The 14,332-nt window shown below is 42.6% G+C and overlaps 1 protein-coding gene across 5 annotated transcripts in view; it reads right to left on the bottom strand.

Annotated features, from left to right (window-relative positions):
* The window catches only part of Trim2 (tripartite motif containing 2), a 93,768-nt gene that overhangs the window by 13,709 nt on the left and 65,727 nt on the right, over positions 1-14,332 (bottom strand). For all 5 annotated transcript variants that reach the window (XM_041658957.1, XM_041658956.1, XM_041658959.1 and 2 more), the window contains exons 7-8: positions 5,631-5,734; positions 5,150-5,317 (exon numbers count right to left, since the gene is read on the bottom strand). In XM_041658957.1, the coding sequence (XP_041514891.1) occupies positions 5,150-5,317; positions 5,631-5,734 (272 nt within the window). The remainder of the gene's footprint in view (positions 1-5,149; positions 5,318-5,630; positions 5,735-14,332) is intronic.

Genomic DNA, 14,332 nt, shown 5'->3' with positions numbered 1-14,332 from the left:
TCAACTGCCAACTGAGATAAACCTGGCACACAGGTTACACCCTAAATGATCTGATTAACAGCACCCCCATTCAGCAGGAAGCAGTTTGGAGAGAAAAAACTGCGCCCATGTTCCCAAAATATTGTTTGTAAATGTTCTTTTACATTTAAAGGGGGAAATGATATAGGTATGAGTAATTTGCATTGGTGTGGATTTTACAGTCAATTTTGTTATATGTATTTCTGATCTTGATTAAGGTATTGTGATTGTGTAGTTCATTTAAAAATGTAATGTATAATTAAGAAATATAGGTTAATGGTTAATCATCAATAATAGTCAAGCTTGTAGTCATGTTAGTTAGATTTTCTAAATATATAGAGATACATTTCAGTTAGAGAGACATTCTTCATATCTTTCAAAGACTGCAGGATATGGCATTTAATGTTTTAATAACTTAGGACTTTTCATGACAATGAGACATATCTGCTCCTGGTGGCACCAATCTACTTCGAGAGGAAGATGGGCATCGAAGAGGATCCTTATGGAGTTGGATAGCCATTTGGGCAAGAAACTGCTCTTGCCTGGACTGTTGCATAAAATGGACACAGAGAACCCGCAGAGAGAGGACTGCTAAACTTGCCTAAAGGTGAGACGGTCTTTTGGGGTTCATGACTCATGAAAGAGTCTGCGAGACATTCTGCAGGACACAGCAGATAGTGACTGAACTGTCTTTGAAATTTCCTGCTTCATGGAAATGTCTGCTGGATACTATGGGCCTGAAGGCTGAAGATGGATGCCCCAACCATACAAAAGAACTTTGGGTGACTGTCCAGGCAGCAAGATGTCTCTGTCATTTCTAGAGTTTTCTTATTTCTTGTTTACTTAGGTAGTATTATATCCTTCTGGAGTCTTTGATGGAGTTGAAAAATGAATAGATAGTTATAGTTTTCCTTAGTTATGATAAAAGATAAAATAGATATAAATATTGTAACTGTAATTCTTGCTTGATAACTGTTTTGCTATATGTAATTTTACTATGTTAAAGTTAAAGCCTTTCTTTTTTGTTTAAACAGAAAAAGGGGAAATGATGTGGGAGTGATTTCTTATTAATAAAGAAACTGCCTAGACCCATTTGATAGGCCAACCCTTAGGTAGGTGGAGTAAACAGAACGGAATGCTGGGAGAAAGAAGCTGAGTCAGGGAGTCGCCATGATTCTCCCACTCCAGACAGATGCAGGTTAAGATCATTCCTGGTAAGCCAGCTCGTGGGCTACACAGATTAATAGAAATGGGTTAGATCAATATGTAAAAGCTAGCCAATAAGAAACTGAAACTAATGGGTCAGGCAGTGTTTAAAAGAATACAGTTTCCGTGTAATTATTTCGGGTAAAGCTAGCCGGGTGGCAGGACACAGCCCGCCACTCCATACTTCAACAGAATCGCTTGTGTAAGTTTGACTCTCACGCTGCAATGGAGCCCGAGGATCAAAGGGGCTCTAACATAATGGCACAGACGGCAATCGCTCACGTGCTTTCAAGTCTGAAAGGAAGGTGTCATGCCAGATCAAAAGGAGAGCTGGCACCCTGTTCGTTACTGCCTAATACGACTACTACTTAACATTACAGACAACAATAGTTACTCGGAGTGACTCAACCATATAATAGCAAGTGGATAATTATCTAGAATGAAAACAGAAGCCAAAGAATTATCTTAGTTCCACCATAGGATGCCGACTGGGCAGATCGACAAGCACAACTCAAGGCTGAATCCAAATGTCCCACTCCTCCTCCTTTTGTTTCCAGTTCAACTGCACTAAATTCTGCAAAGCTGAATAAGAAGCCATGTGTTTCACCTCACTGTGTTTCCTTGCCATCTTAGAACAGTAAGAAACATAGTTCAGAGTTTGTCATTAGACAGTCAAATGAGAACACCTAACAAATGGCTTGCAAATTCAAGAGGGAAAAGCTAAAACATTTTAGAATATAGTGTCCATAAAGGTCACCAGATTTGTGCTCATTTCTGATTAACAAAGACTCCCAAATGGGTTAGAAGGTATAAGACATGAGGGAAGATGAAAGAGAAAACAGTAAAGGGGGCAGAGAGTGATAAACATTACACTATAAGACTGTCTGTAAAAACAGTAGTAAGATGCTACACATCTGAGGTAGTTAGGAATAAATACAAAGATTGTGCTGTGGTAGAAGGCAAGTCAGTTACTCTGTTGATTTCACCAAGTCCCATTAAAGAAGCAAAATTAATCATCTCTGCTACATTGTAGCCTGCACGTCTGGGTCCAGATGCTATATTGTAGCCTTCATGGCTGGGTCCGGATGCTACATTGTTGCCTTCACGGCTGGGTCCAGATGCTACATTGTAGCCTTCACGGTTGGGTCTGGATGCTACACTGTTGCCTTCACATCTGGGTCTGAATGCTACATTGTGTCCTTCACATCTGGGTCCAGATGCTACATTGTAACCTGCACGTCTGGGTCCGGATGCTACATTGTAGCCTGAACGTCTGGGTCCATATGCTACATTGTAGCCTGAACATCTGGGTCCAGATGCTACATTGTAACCTGCACGTCTGGGTCTGGATGCTACATTGTAGCCTGCACATCTGGGTCCAGATGCTACATTGTAGCCTGCACATCTTGGTGAACTCCTCCCACCACCCCTTCCTCCCCCCATTGGCCAAAACATTTATTCATCAACCAATAAAAGCAACACATATACAGAAGAGCATCCCACATCAGCTTAGAGTTTCAGAGGGTGAGTCCATGACCATCATGGTGGCAAGCATGGCAGAAGGCAAGCATGATTCTGGAGCATCAACTGAGAGCTCACATGTTGAAGCAACAAGGGAGAGCAAGTGCTAACTGGAATGATGTGGGCTTTTGAAATCTTGAAGCACACCACGGTGAAATACCTTCCTCAACAAGGCTGTACCTCCTAATCCTTCCCAGCCAGTTCTACCAACCGGGAGCCAGACACGGAAATATATTAGACTATTTGGGCTATTCTCATTAAAAAAAAAAAAAAACACACACATAATTCCTTCTAGTTCCACTTGTGCTGTCACAGATAATAGAATTGCCTTCTTATGTTGCATTGTGCATGCCACGTTTTCTGGGTGAACTTTTTTTTTTTTTTTTTTTTTACAGTACTCAGATCCTTTCATTGTGCTATTCCTTTACCTTAATGGGTTCTCATCAACATCTGTCTTAAAGAGGTTCTTAATGCAGTAGGGAACATCCCTCCCCCATCCTCTAGGGGGCACAAGTGCTTTACAGTGTTGACTGCACTGACTGCCAGCAGTGCCCAATTTTAAGACCCGTTTTTCCAAGTATTTATTACAAGTACTGAAATATCAAGTCATGAGCGTGAAACGTCTCCATCAGGGAGTCCCTCTCTCTTCACTAGCAAAACTCAGTTTTCAGAAGCGGCTGCAGCCTGGGCTCCCCATGTACAGATCAATAACCATTTTTGCTGGAGTATGAGAAAAGATATAACTAGGTTTCTCCAGATGAGGACTTTTGAAAGGAAAGCTACCGGTAGGTTTTCCTCATGTTCCTAGCAGAGCCATCAGATTTGGGTGTTGGAAGATACAGGAAGACGAGAGAACTTTCTGGACACAGGACCATTATATGGAGCGGTTTCTAGCAGCACAAAAAGTTCAGGGTCTACTGAATACCCATGTGCAATAATGCAATGTTTCTTTTATTTCCGTGGGTTGAAAAGGTACTGCCCCACATAACACAAGGCCTCTAATCTAAGAGTAAAATGCATGTGACTCATCTCATAAATATTATCTTGTAAATATCATGAGATGACCAGGACAACCCAAAGACTTCAAATGCTTTCAACCAGAGACTGAGTGAGATCCGCTTTCAAGATCCCAGAATGGGAAGGAAGGGAGGTCACTGGGGCATATCTCTGAAGGAGGCCATGGAGCCCGATCGCTTCCTCTTCCCTCTGCTTTCCTCCCTCCCTCATGTATTTCACTTTGCCACAGGACCAAGGCACATGAGCTAAGCGACAGTGGACTGAAGACCTGCAAAATTGTGGACCACACTAAATATTTCCTAAGTCAATTTTCTTAGACAATTTGTCTCAGCAATAAAGAGCTGACTAACAGAAACACCATGTTTACATTTTGCCAAAAGGGGCTAGAAGGGTATCGTACATAACACACGAGAGGATCCCAGGGTGTAGGGGAACTGGCGCCATCGCTAGGCAATAGCACATATCCCATGACAGGATCCCAGGATGTAGGGGAACTGGCGCCATCGCTAGGCGATAGCACATATCCCATGACAGGATCCCAGGATGTAGGGGAACTGGCGCCATCGCTAGGCAATAGCACATATCCCATGACAGGATCCCAGGATGTAGGGGAACTGGCGCCATCGCTAGGCGATAGCACATATCCCATGACAGGATCCCAGGATGTAGGGGAACTGGCGCCATCGCTAGGCGATAGCACATATCCCATGACAGGATCCCAGGATGTAGGGGTACTGGCGCCATCGCTGTACAGCCTCTGTTTTGTTTTCCTTCCTAGTTCTATGTGACATTCTTTAATCTTGTGTTTTCAGGTTATAACAAATAATGTATGACTGACATTCAATGTGTTTGTTTTAAAGGTGGGAAATGTACATTTTCATGTTGTTTCTCCTGTGTCTTCCACCACAGACCTGAGAAAGTAAAATGTACTTTGTGACAGTTTGAAAATTAATTGAGAATCACAAACTGCTACTTTATAACCCTTTGTAGGAGACTTTGTTTCTTCTGAAATCAAATTGAAGTAACCAATATAGTTTTCCAGTAAGCATGATATTTTTAAAGTAAGCAAGCAAACTATTGCTTTATAAAATAAATCACATGTAGACTATATAGGTGTGTGTGCATGTATATGTATCTATATGCATATATATGTATGTGTGTGCACATGTATGTGTGTATTCATATGAATGTGTGCAAATGCATGTGTGTGAGAGAAAGCAAGTTTATAAAATTATCACAGCTACTCTCATTTTATAAAACTGAGATTGATGACTCCATATGAATAATTATGGAATATTGGATTGGATTTAAACAAAGAATAACATAATTTAATGCCACTTTTTTTGTTCTTTCTATTATTTACGGGCCAAATGGTGGTCACCCTTACCTTAAACTTTCCATCATTGGAGAAAATGCTAACCCACTTGTTATCATAATCTGCGATGATGATGTCCCCACTGGGGTGCACTGCAACTCCCGTGGGCCGCTGTAGCTGTCCAGGTGATCGTCCTCGGATGCCAAAGCGGCTTTTGAATTGTCCATCATTGGAAAATATCTATGCAATGAATTTAGATTCATTAGAATCTGAACTAGCACAAAAATCCGTGGAGCAAGAAAAGGCATTTGTCATATACACTATACATCAGAACATATCAGTGCTGTTTAAGAAAGTCCCATGCACACACACACACACACGCGCACACACACACATGTGCACACAACAAAACAAAACTAAAACAAACAAAAACAAAAGTTTACGTATTCCTTTTGTTTCTTCCCCATACCATTTATCTTGACTCTAACACAGAGAAGCACACACCCATCTCTAGCCAACATGAGCAGTCAGAGGAACACACGTAGGACTATACCTGCACACACTGGTTATTACTATCTGCAATTAATATCTTTCCACTTGTGGATGCAGCTACACCCTGAAGGTTTGTGAATTCTCCTTTATTTCTTCCTTTGGTACCTAAGGATAAATGAGAAAAGCACAGAAATTAAGTTACAGAGAAATAGATTAGGAAAAGAATAGTCTCAGCTTCCATAAGTAGCCTGAGAATACAATGTCCTTTTTCTTTCTCGCGGTAGGGATGACACCCGTGGCCACAGACTCTGCGCTGCCCTTGATACATACAGAGAGGAGTGGGAGGAGGATGTCCCCTATGACTGAATCCATGGACTACTCACCCTCTCTCTCAGAGCAATAAAGTCTTTGCAAAATCACTTTCAATCAAATTCTAATTTTCTCTAATCAATTTGTAGCGGAGTATTAAAGTGATATAATTAATTAATATAACATTAATGTCATATTAATTAAAATATATTCAGCTTTCACAAAGAAATAATAAAAATATTCTAACCAGGGAGCTTCAGCCAGAGTCGGGGTGCATTTTAGAGTTCTGGCAGAATCTCACTCTCCTACTCGGTAGCCCTCAGGGGATGCCTGGACATTTCATGTTCTGAGCACGTCCATTAGCCACACTGAAGTCACAGACGTCATGAGTGAGCAGTGTGGTCTCACATGCTGGGCCCACTTCCGCATTCTTCCCTAAGACTCAAATTCGACTTAAGGGCTGTGTACAATCCTGATACCTCACCCTACTTGAATTTTGTCTGTTTCTTTTTCTGATTGGCCTTGAGTTTGTTCCTGGCCTTCGTCTCCACAGCCCTGGGCTGAAGGTCAAACCTATCCAACTTGGCCACTAGACTCTTTGGTTGCAAGGACAAATGAGAAGGAGGGACGGAAATAAGTGTCCCATCAGTATATTAATGGTTACCCCTTTTTATTTCAAAAGAAATAAAAATGCTGAATACCAATGGGTGGAAACAGATACAGTACCTAAAATATACTTAGAAAGTTTAATTTCAATTCCTAGTGAGAAAAATTAATTACAACTTAATTTATATTAAAAGAGCTGTTTAATATCTTTTAGTCATCCATATAGTGACCAAGGAAAGAGGAGGAGGGCATGCCGAGTGGGGCTGGTGTCAGGCTCAGGCTGACTCTTCAGAAACAGACCTGGCCTTAAGAGTGAAACTGGTGAGGGATAAAACTCCAGAACAAATCAAGAATAGAACTGCTGAGCCAGACAGTTTGGGATCAGCTGGTTTTCAACAGACCCCAGTGGCCATCCTTGTAACAATGTCGGGGGTCCTCTTAAGTTTGTGTCTTCTGTGTCTAATCGCTGCAAGATTCAGACCCCCAAAGATAAAGTTCTGCATCACGAAGGAAGCCACCATTTCATCAGATGTATCAGTTTGTCCACAAGGATCTTTGCGGAACGCATGAACACAGAACGAGTGAATGTGCTTTTCAAATGGTGTGAGAGAGCAGGGCACTGAGGTGCCCAATGGAGCCCCAGCAAGCCGCGGCTTGAACCCAGGAGTTCAAAGCCAGCCCGGACAACATCTGTGAAAACCAGGCTCACAACAAGTAAACAGACAAATGAATACAAAGAAAAGGATAAACAAGATGAGTCGGTTTCTGGCCGTACAGCTGAGGAAGCCACGGCTGACCCTGTAAAGAAGGCAGCGCCCAAGAGATTCGTTTGGGGCTCCCTGCTGATGTACGAATAACTGAACACAGGAATACCGAACTCAAGAACAGGAAAAGAAAGAATTCTACAACGTTCACTTTGCAAACATCTTTTTTAAAGGTGGTAAGGCCAGTGCTCTGAAGAAAAGTTAGAACCCAAACCTCTGGTTTTTCAAAAATCCACCTATCATCCCAGTGCACCCAAGGATGAGCTGAAGAAGGAGAACGACTCAAGACAGACAATCCCTGCCTCAAAATAAATAAATACATTTAATATATATATATATATAAATATATATATAAATATATATACGTATATATATGTATATATATATATATAAATCATGAAGTTATCGGGAGGAGACATCACAACCAGTTTTGAAAGCAAGAGTCTTGGGGATGGGTGAGATGACTCAGGTCAGTCCCAGAAGCCTGGAACCCTCGGAACCATGTAAAGGTGGGAGAGAAAACAGACACACAAGTTGTCCTTACACAGTGCAGCGGCATGTCTCTCTCTCTCTCTCTCTCTCTCTCTCTCTCTCTCTCTCTCACACACACACACACACACACACACTAATAATAATAATAAATAATAATAGAAATAATAATTATACTATTTTAAAGAGCAAGAACCTTATAACTGGGAGTGGAACAAAAACAAAAGAAATGACCTTAAAGACACCCAGTGTAGTAGGGCCTTGCGCATGCAGGTGATGGGGCATACAAGGGGAGAGTGGCTAAGAGACACCTGAGCAGACAGATGAATGTAGATCGCTGTCCTTCAGGTTCAGGCAGGGACAAACATGGCCTGTGGGTCTCCTTCATTTAACCTTTTGTCTGTTCTGTTAAGCACAAAGGCCAACGTGTTTCTAGAAGACTCAGTAGGTAGCAGGGAATGGAGAAAGCAGGGTCAGCGAGAGTGATCATCATCTGGTTACAAAGATCCCACTTGCTTAAGAGAACACACGGACAGTGCTGGAAAAAGGAAAATGCAGGCACCCTAAACACCAGCACGTGTTTGTGCCATACAAAAATGAGGCCACGTTTCTGAGCATCAGTAGAAACAGGAAATAACCGCATTTGGGGGCAGGAAGACATTTAGTTAAACTCCGTGTTAATCCAGTCAGAACCCTGGGGCGGAAAGATTCTGTCTTTCTTGCAATCAATGAGAGGCTTGGGAGCCACCAACTCTGGGTCACCAGAGCACTGGAACAAAGCACACAGCTAAAGAGGTTTGGCAGGCTCAGCAAGGTCCCCCAGCAGGTAAAGCCATTACCACTCAATGTACTTGCAAGCCTGAGTTCCTATCCGGAATCCCACATAAAAGAAAGAGAAAATTGCCTCCTAAAAGTAGTTATCCTCTGACTTTCTCATACATGTCTTCTCTCTCTCCCTCCCCCCCCACTCTCTCTCACACACACACACAGAGCACTTTCCTAGTGTTCAAGACCTTGGGCTCAAGCCTTGACTACACAGGTGTACAGACACACACACACACACAAAGCACTGGAAATAGGTAATTAATATGAGTTCTTCCATAACAAAGATATGAAAAACAATACATAGATAGATAGTGCTTACCAAATCTTTTCCTGTCTAATTTAATGTAAATAAAAGATAATTTTTACAATTACTTGCATTGGCTACTAAATAATCAACAGAATGTTAAGTAAGTGGCTTGGTCCCCAGTCTATAGCCCTAGTGGGAGGTGGTTCAACCTTTAAGATGCAGGGCTTCATAGAAGGCAGTTAGGTCATTGGTGAAGTACCTTGAGAAAGATTTGGGGTCTTCAGCACCTATTAATGTAGGGTTCAAGAAAACGCTGAAGGAAGACCCCAGACTCAAATAGTATGCAAAAACAGAGAGTGGTTACTAATACTCCAGTATGCAAGGTCGACACCTATACAAAATGGTAGCGACCCTGAGAGGAGCATGCAGGCTCCTTTTAAGCACAGTTAAGGGAATCTCAGGGGTAGTTAGCTCATCTTGAACATAATTGGTTAAGCAAGCAGCAGTTACACTAGTATATTTTTAATTGGCTGAGGTTTAGTCTTACCATTTTTGGACATACTTGCACAAGTTTGGGCAACTCCAGACACAACCCAGAAGGGGCTGCAGAGCTTGTCCTTAGACATTGTGAGGCTGCATTAGGCCTTGTAAGTGTTCTTTCCCTTGTCCCTGAATGCAAGGATGTTGTGGAAAAAGTGACTTTTGTTGGGAGAGACGCCTGTTTTGCCCTCACAGAGAACTGAAACCTAAATTCAGTTGTAAAAGAGAGAGACTTTAATTCCTTCACTCTCCCTGACTCTGCTTCCCATGAGGTAAGCCTGTCACTTCATCAGGTACGCCACAACACCAACACGAGGCACTGCCTCATCAAAGGCCCCAAAGCCATCGGACCAACCAATCATTTACTGGAGCCTCCAAAACCGCGAGCCAAAGAAAGCTCTTCTCCCTTTACTTAACATCTCAAGGTGTTTAGGACAGGAAGAGGAAGCTGGTGAATACACAGCACAGCGCCTAGTGCGTAGCAAAAACAGTAACTGCACACTGCAACTGTTTCCACATGAAAGAAAGGGAGAGTTCCTGAGGATGAGATTCTCCAGGGACCGAGGGAGGGATCTTACAATGAGCTCATTAACTCGACCTCCCTCATCACAGACTTTAAGGAAGAGAGTGGTGGCTTACAGAGGTGAGGCTAGCAGAGGGACATGAAATACGGCCATGTGTTCCTGCGAACTGTTTAAGCACATGCTACGTAACACTATTCTAGTCTATATACCTTTTCTGTTCTATATGCTGGTGGACCAGTCCCAGAGCATGAAGAGTGCTCTGGCGTAGACTGCTTCTCCAGCCTTATACATCCTTTTAAAATGGCACGCCCCAGAGGGAAACAGAGTGCTTCATTCAACTTCCTAGCAACTCACTGAGGTGTGGTGTATGAATTACACATTTTGAAACAATTCAGTGGTGATTCTTTCCCTCCTTCCCACGTCTTCCACTTCCCCTTTGTTCAATGATGCTCTTGATAGCTGACCGCACCCACTCATAACTCCTAACCAACAAACCCAGAGAGTAACTGCTGGATTTGCAGGAACTCTGAGCTCCTTCCCTCAACTTGTTCAGAACGATTTTCCCATACAACATTTGGGAGACACTATAATTCACTTGTATTATATTCATTTGGGCATCAATTAAGTTGTCAGGCATGGGAAGTACCACACCCCTCAACTTTGGAAAGCCACAGGAGTTAAGGAGTGCTTGAAAGTTGGAGCGTTCACTTCTTTAAGTATGTGTTCCTTCTGTGGTAAAGACAGTTATATTTTGTCCCAATAATATGACTTTTGAAGAGTAGGACTGAGGAGCTGGGGGAGAGAGCTCTGATCTGTAGCGTTTGCCCACTTCCAAAGTATAAATGATCCTTGGTGATATCAAGTTAATATCACGGAGCTATTGAATAAGCTAGCACTAGCTGCCTCCAGCATATATCATATATATGTAATGGCATATATATGGCATATATGCACACATATGTGGCATTACACATATATTATATAAGCATTTTATATATTATATAACATATTATAATATATGTGTATATATATATATATGTCATACTGTAGAGCTATCAGAACTGAAATATTACTGTCAGTAAGATGACACACAGCACAGAACCTGACTCAAAAAATGCTTGCTTTCTAGCCGGGCGGTGGTGGCGCACGCCTTTAATCCCAGCACTGGGGAGGCAGAGGCAGGCGGATCTCTGGGAGTTGGAGGCCAGCCTGGTCTACAAGAGCTAGTTCCAGGACAGGCACCAAAGCTACAGAGAAACCCTGTCTTGAAAAACAAAAAACAAAAAAGGCTTGCTCTCTTCTCCTGCTTCTAACCACTATCTAGGGTTCCTTCAACTTGTTGTGTGTGTGTGTGTGTGTGTGTGTGTGTGTGTGTGTGTGTGTGCGTATGTGTGCTTGCTTATTCAGGGGGTGGGGATCAAGACAGGGTCTCACTAGTTAGCCCTGGCTGTCCTGAAACTCCATATTTCCATCTGCAGGCTTGAGTAAGTCCTACTAAGTTCTGGCTTAAACCCCTTACTACTGCAGCTTTTCCACCACTCGCTCAGTGGTTGGCCGATCAGACCATCCTCGTCACACACAATAGCAAGCTCCGCCAGAAAGGAGATCACGTTTCTTTCATCTCTGTGATATACCCATTACTTAGCGTCATGCCTGCCAGGTGCCAGGGGCCCTAAATGTTTTTTTTTTTTGTTTGTTTGTTTGTTTTTTAAACTTCATTCCAGGATCCTGAGTGCTGACTCTTACTAGATTAGGACATGAAGTTAAAGAATTAAAACAACAACATCAAAAATTCTAGGGAACTTTTTTTTAATGAATAACATGAAAGGTCTGAGCGCTAAACACCAAGAATCATTTATGAAAGAACTTCAGAAGCCATAAGTAGAAAGATATTCTGTATTCATAGACTAGAATGCAAATTGGTAAAATGTCCCTACTCTCTAAAGCAATCTGAAAATTCAATGTGATCCTTATGAAAATTCCAATAACATTTCCACTGAAGTCAAGAAAGCAATGCTAAAATTCATATGTAACCATAGAAACTCCAAAAAGCTAAAGCAATTTTGAGGAAGAAGAGCAAAGCCAGAGGCATTACATTATCTGACTGCAACATCTACTTCAAAGCTATTCGGACAAAACCAGAATAATATTAGGACTAAAAAACACACATATATTTCTGGAATACAGGGTCCAGAGGGTATCCTGGCACATATCTGCAATCCAGTAGGGCAGGAGAATCTAGAATTTAAGTCAGGCCTGGTATACATAGGGAGACCCTGTCGCAGAAACAAACACTCAACAGACCAAACAAAGAATAGAGTGCTCAGAAATAAAGCCACACGCTGATTAATTGGTTTGTGACAAAGAATGGACAAAGGGAACAGAAGAGTCCCTTCAACAAATGGTGCTGGGAAATCCAGAGGTCAACACAAAGATTATTAGATGCTGACCTCATACCAAACACAAAGAGCAACTGAAACTGGGTTAAAGACTCCATGCCTAGGACCTGAAACTGCAACCCCCCAAGGAGAGGCACAGGGGGAAAGCTCACAACCCTGGTTTGAGCAAAGGTGCTTTTAGGTGTGAGCCTAATGCACCAGCAACAAAACAGAATGGAAGAAAATTGATGCCAACCATATACCTACTAATGTATTAATATCCATAATATATAAGGAACTCAAATATTTCATAATCTCTTTTATTTTATCTCTTCACTCTGGTGATTGTTTTGTTTGTTAAACAGAAGCTTTTTTAGTTTAATGCTTTTGCTTTTGTTACCAATTTTGTTAGGCTCATATAAAAAGAAATTAAGAGAATTCTTGCTCATGTAATCCAGGTTGGTCTTGAACTCTCAATCTTTCTGCCTCGGACTCTGAAATGCTGGAATTATAGCGGTACACCAGTACCTCTGGCTCCAAACAACTATGGTGAGAAGACAAACTGGGGTCAGTGCGATGGTGCAGCAGGTAAAGATTTACCAGACAGACCTGGTCTGAGTCTGATGGTCGGAACTCATATAGAGGAAGGAGAGAACTAACCACAAGCTGTTCTCAGACCTCTACATGCATGCTGAGGCACTTCTGCCCCCACCCACATCACACACATGAAAATAATAATAATAATTAATATAATAATAATAATAAATACTTTAAAAAAGACAATGTGGGGGGGGGGCTGGAAAGATGGCTCAGAGGTGAAGAGCACTGGCTGCTCTTCCAATTCCCAGCATCCACAGGGTGGATCACAACCATCTATAATGAGATCTGGTGTCCTCTTCTGGTACACACAAGCTAAACGTCGTTGAGACTCTGGATAAAGGGAAGCCTCACCACTGCTGAGAAGAATGTGCACTTATGCCGGGTGATGGTGGCGCACACCTTTAATCCCAGCACTCGGGAGGCAGGCAGATCTCTGTGAGTTCGAGACCAGCCTGGTCTACAGAGCTAGTTCCAGGACAGGCTCCAAAGCCACAGAGAAACCCTGTCTTGAAAAACCAAAAAAAAAAAAAAAGAATGTGCACTTATAACTTATAGCCACTATGTAAATAGTACGAAGGTTCCTTATACATTTAAATGGAGCTAACATGGTCCAGAACTACCAGGAGGATTTCCCAAAAGGAAATAAAACTGGTAGGTCAAAGAGTCTCTGCCCCTCCCTCCCCCCTTCAATGTGACAATATGGAAGAATCTGGAGAACCATTTTGCATTTTATAACCATGGAAGCTGAAGTTGGGGAAAGCAGAAAGATATAGCCAAGGTGTAAGTGGAGAAACTGGATTGGCGGTATCCAGCCCCGTGTCTGTCCCAGCTTGTTCCCTGTACCCATGGGTGGCCAAGAAAGGACTGCTCTGAGCAGACAGGTTACATGTTGTTCCACAGCACAGTCCTGTCCGGGATTCAGAGTGCTAACTGAGCAATTTGGCCCACAGATGCTCCAGGGAACCTTAGTTTCCCAAGATGGTCTGTGGAAAACAGATGAGAAAAGTTGGCTGGCGCTTTCAAACCCTTAGCTCCCACAGTGCACAGTGTGTACCAGCAGATTGCCACCCTGGGAAGTTCTGCAGTACTGCCAGTTAAACTGTGCGGCACTCTTAGGCACTGGGATGTAGACACGGCAGGGGAATGAGGCAGGCTGCAGGAGAAGACACCACAGGGGAATGAGACACGCTGCAGGTGCTTTTTGAAACAAGATATAAGCTTTTACTTTCCTTAAGAAGGAACTGAGCCTTTTTTTGTGTGTAGGGGGGTATGTTTAGGTTGCTTTCTCTGGAGAAAGTAAGCAGTTAAAACAAATAGTGACGGGCAATAAGTCAGAGGGAGGGGCAACTCCACATTCCCATCTCTGAGGTCATGCTACACTTTCTGGCTTCATCTGAAACCCCACTTCCTTCTCCACCCTGGGTCTTAGGGGCTGGCCCCACAGCGAGCCCAGCACAGCTGGCCCCCACAGGTCTCCCACT

The sequence above is a fragment of the Microtus oregoni genome, unplaced genomic scaffold (genome assembly GCF_018167655.1).
Source record: "Microtus oregoni isolate MIOR12 unplaced genomic scaffold, Mior012 000010F_ref0000083, whole genome shotgun sequence".
NCBI lineage: Eukaryota > Metazoa > Chordata > Mammalia > Rodentia > Cricetidae > Microtus > Microtus oregoni.
Note: the sequence above shows the minus strand (reverse complement) of the source record. Positions and strands in the feature narration are given on the sequence as shown.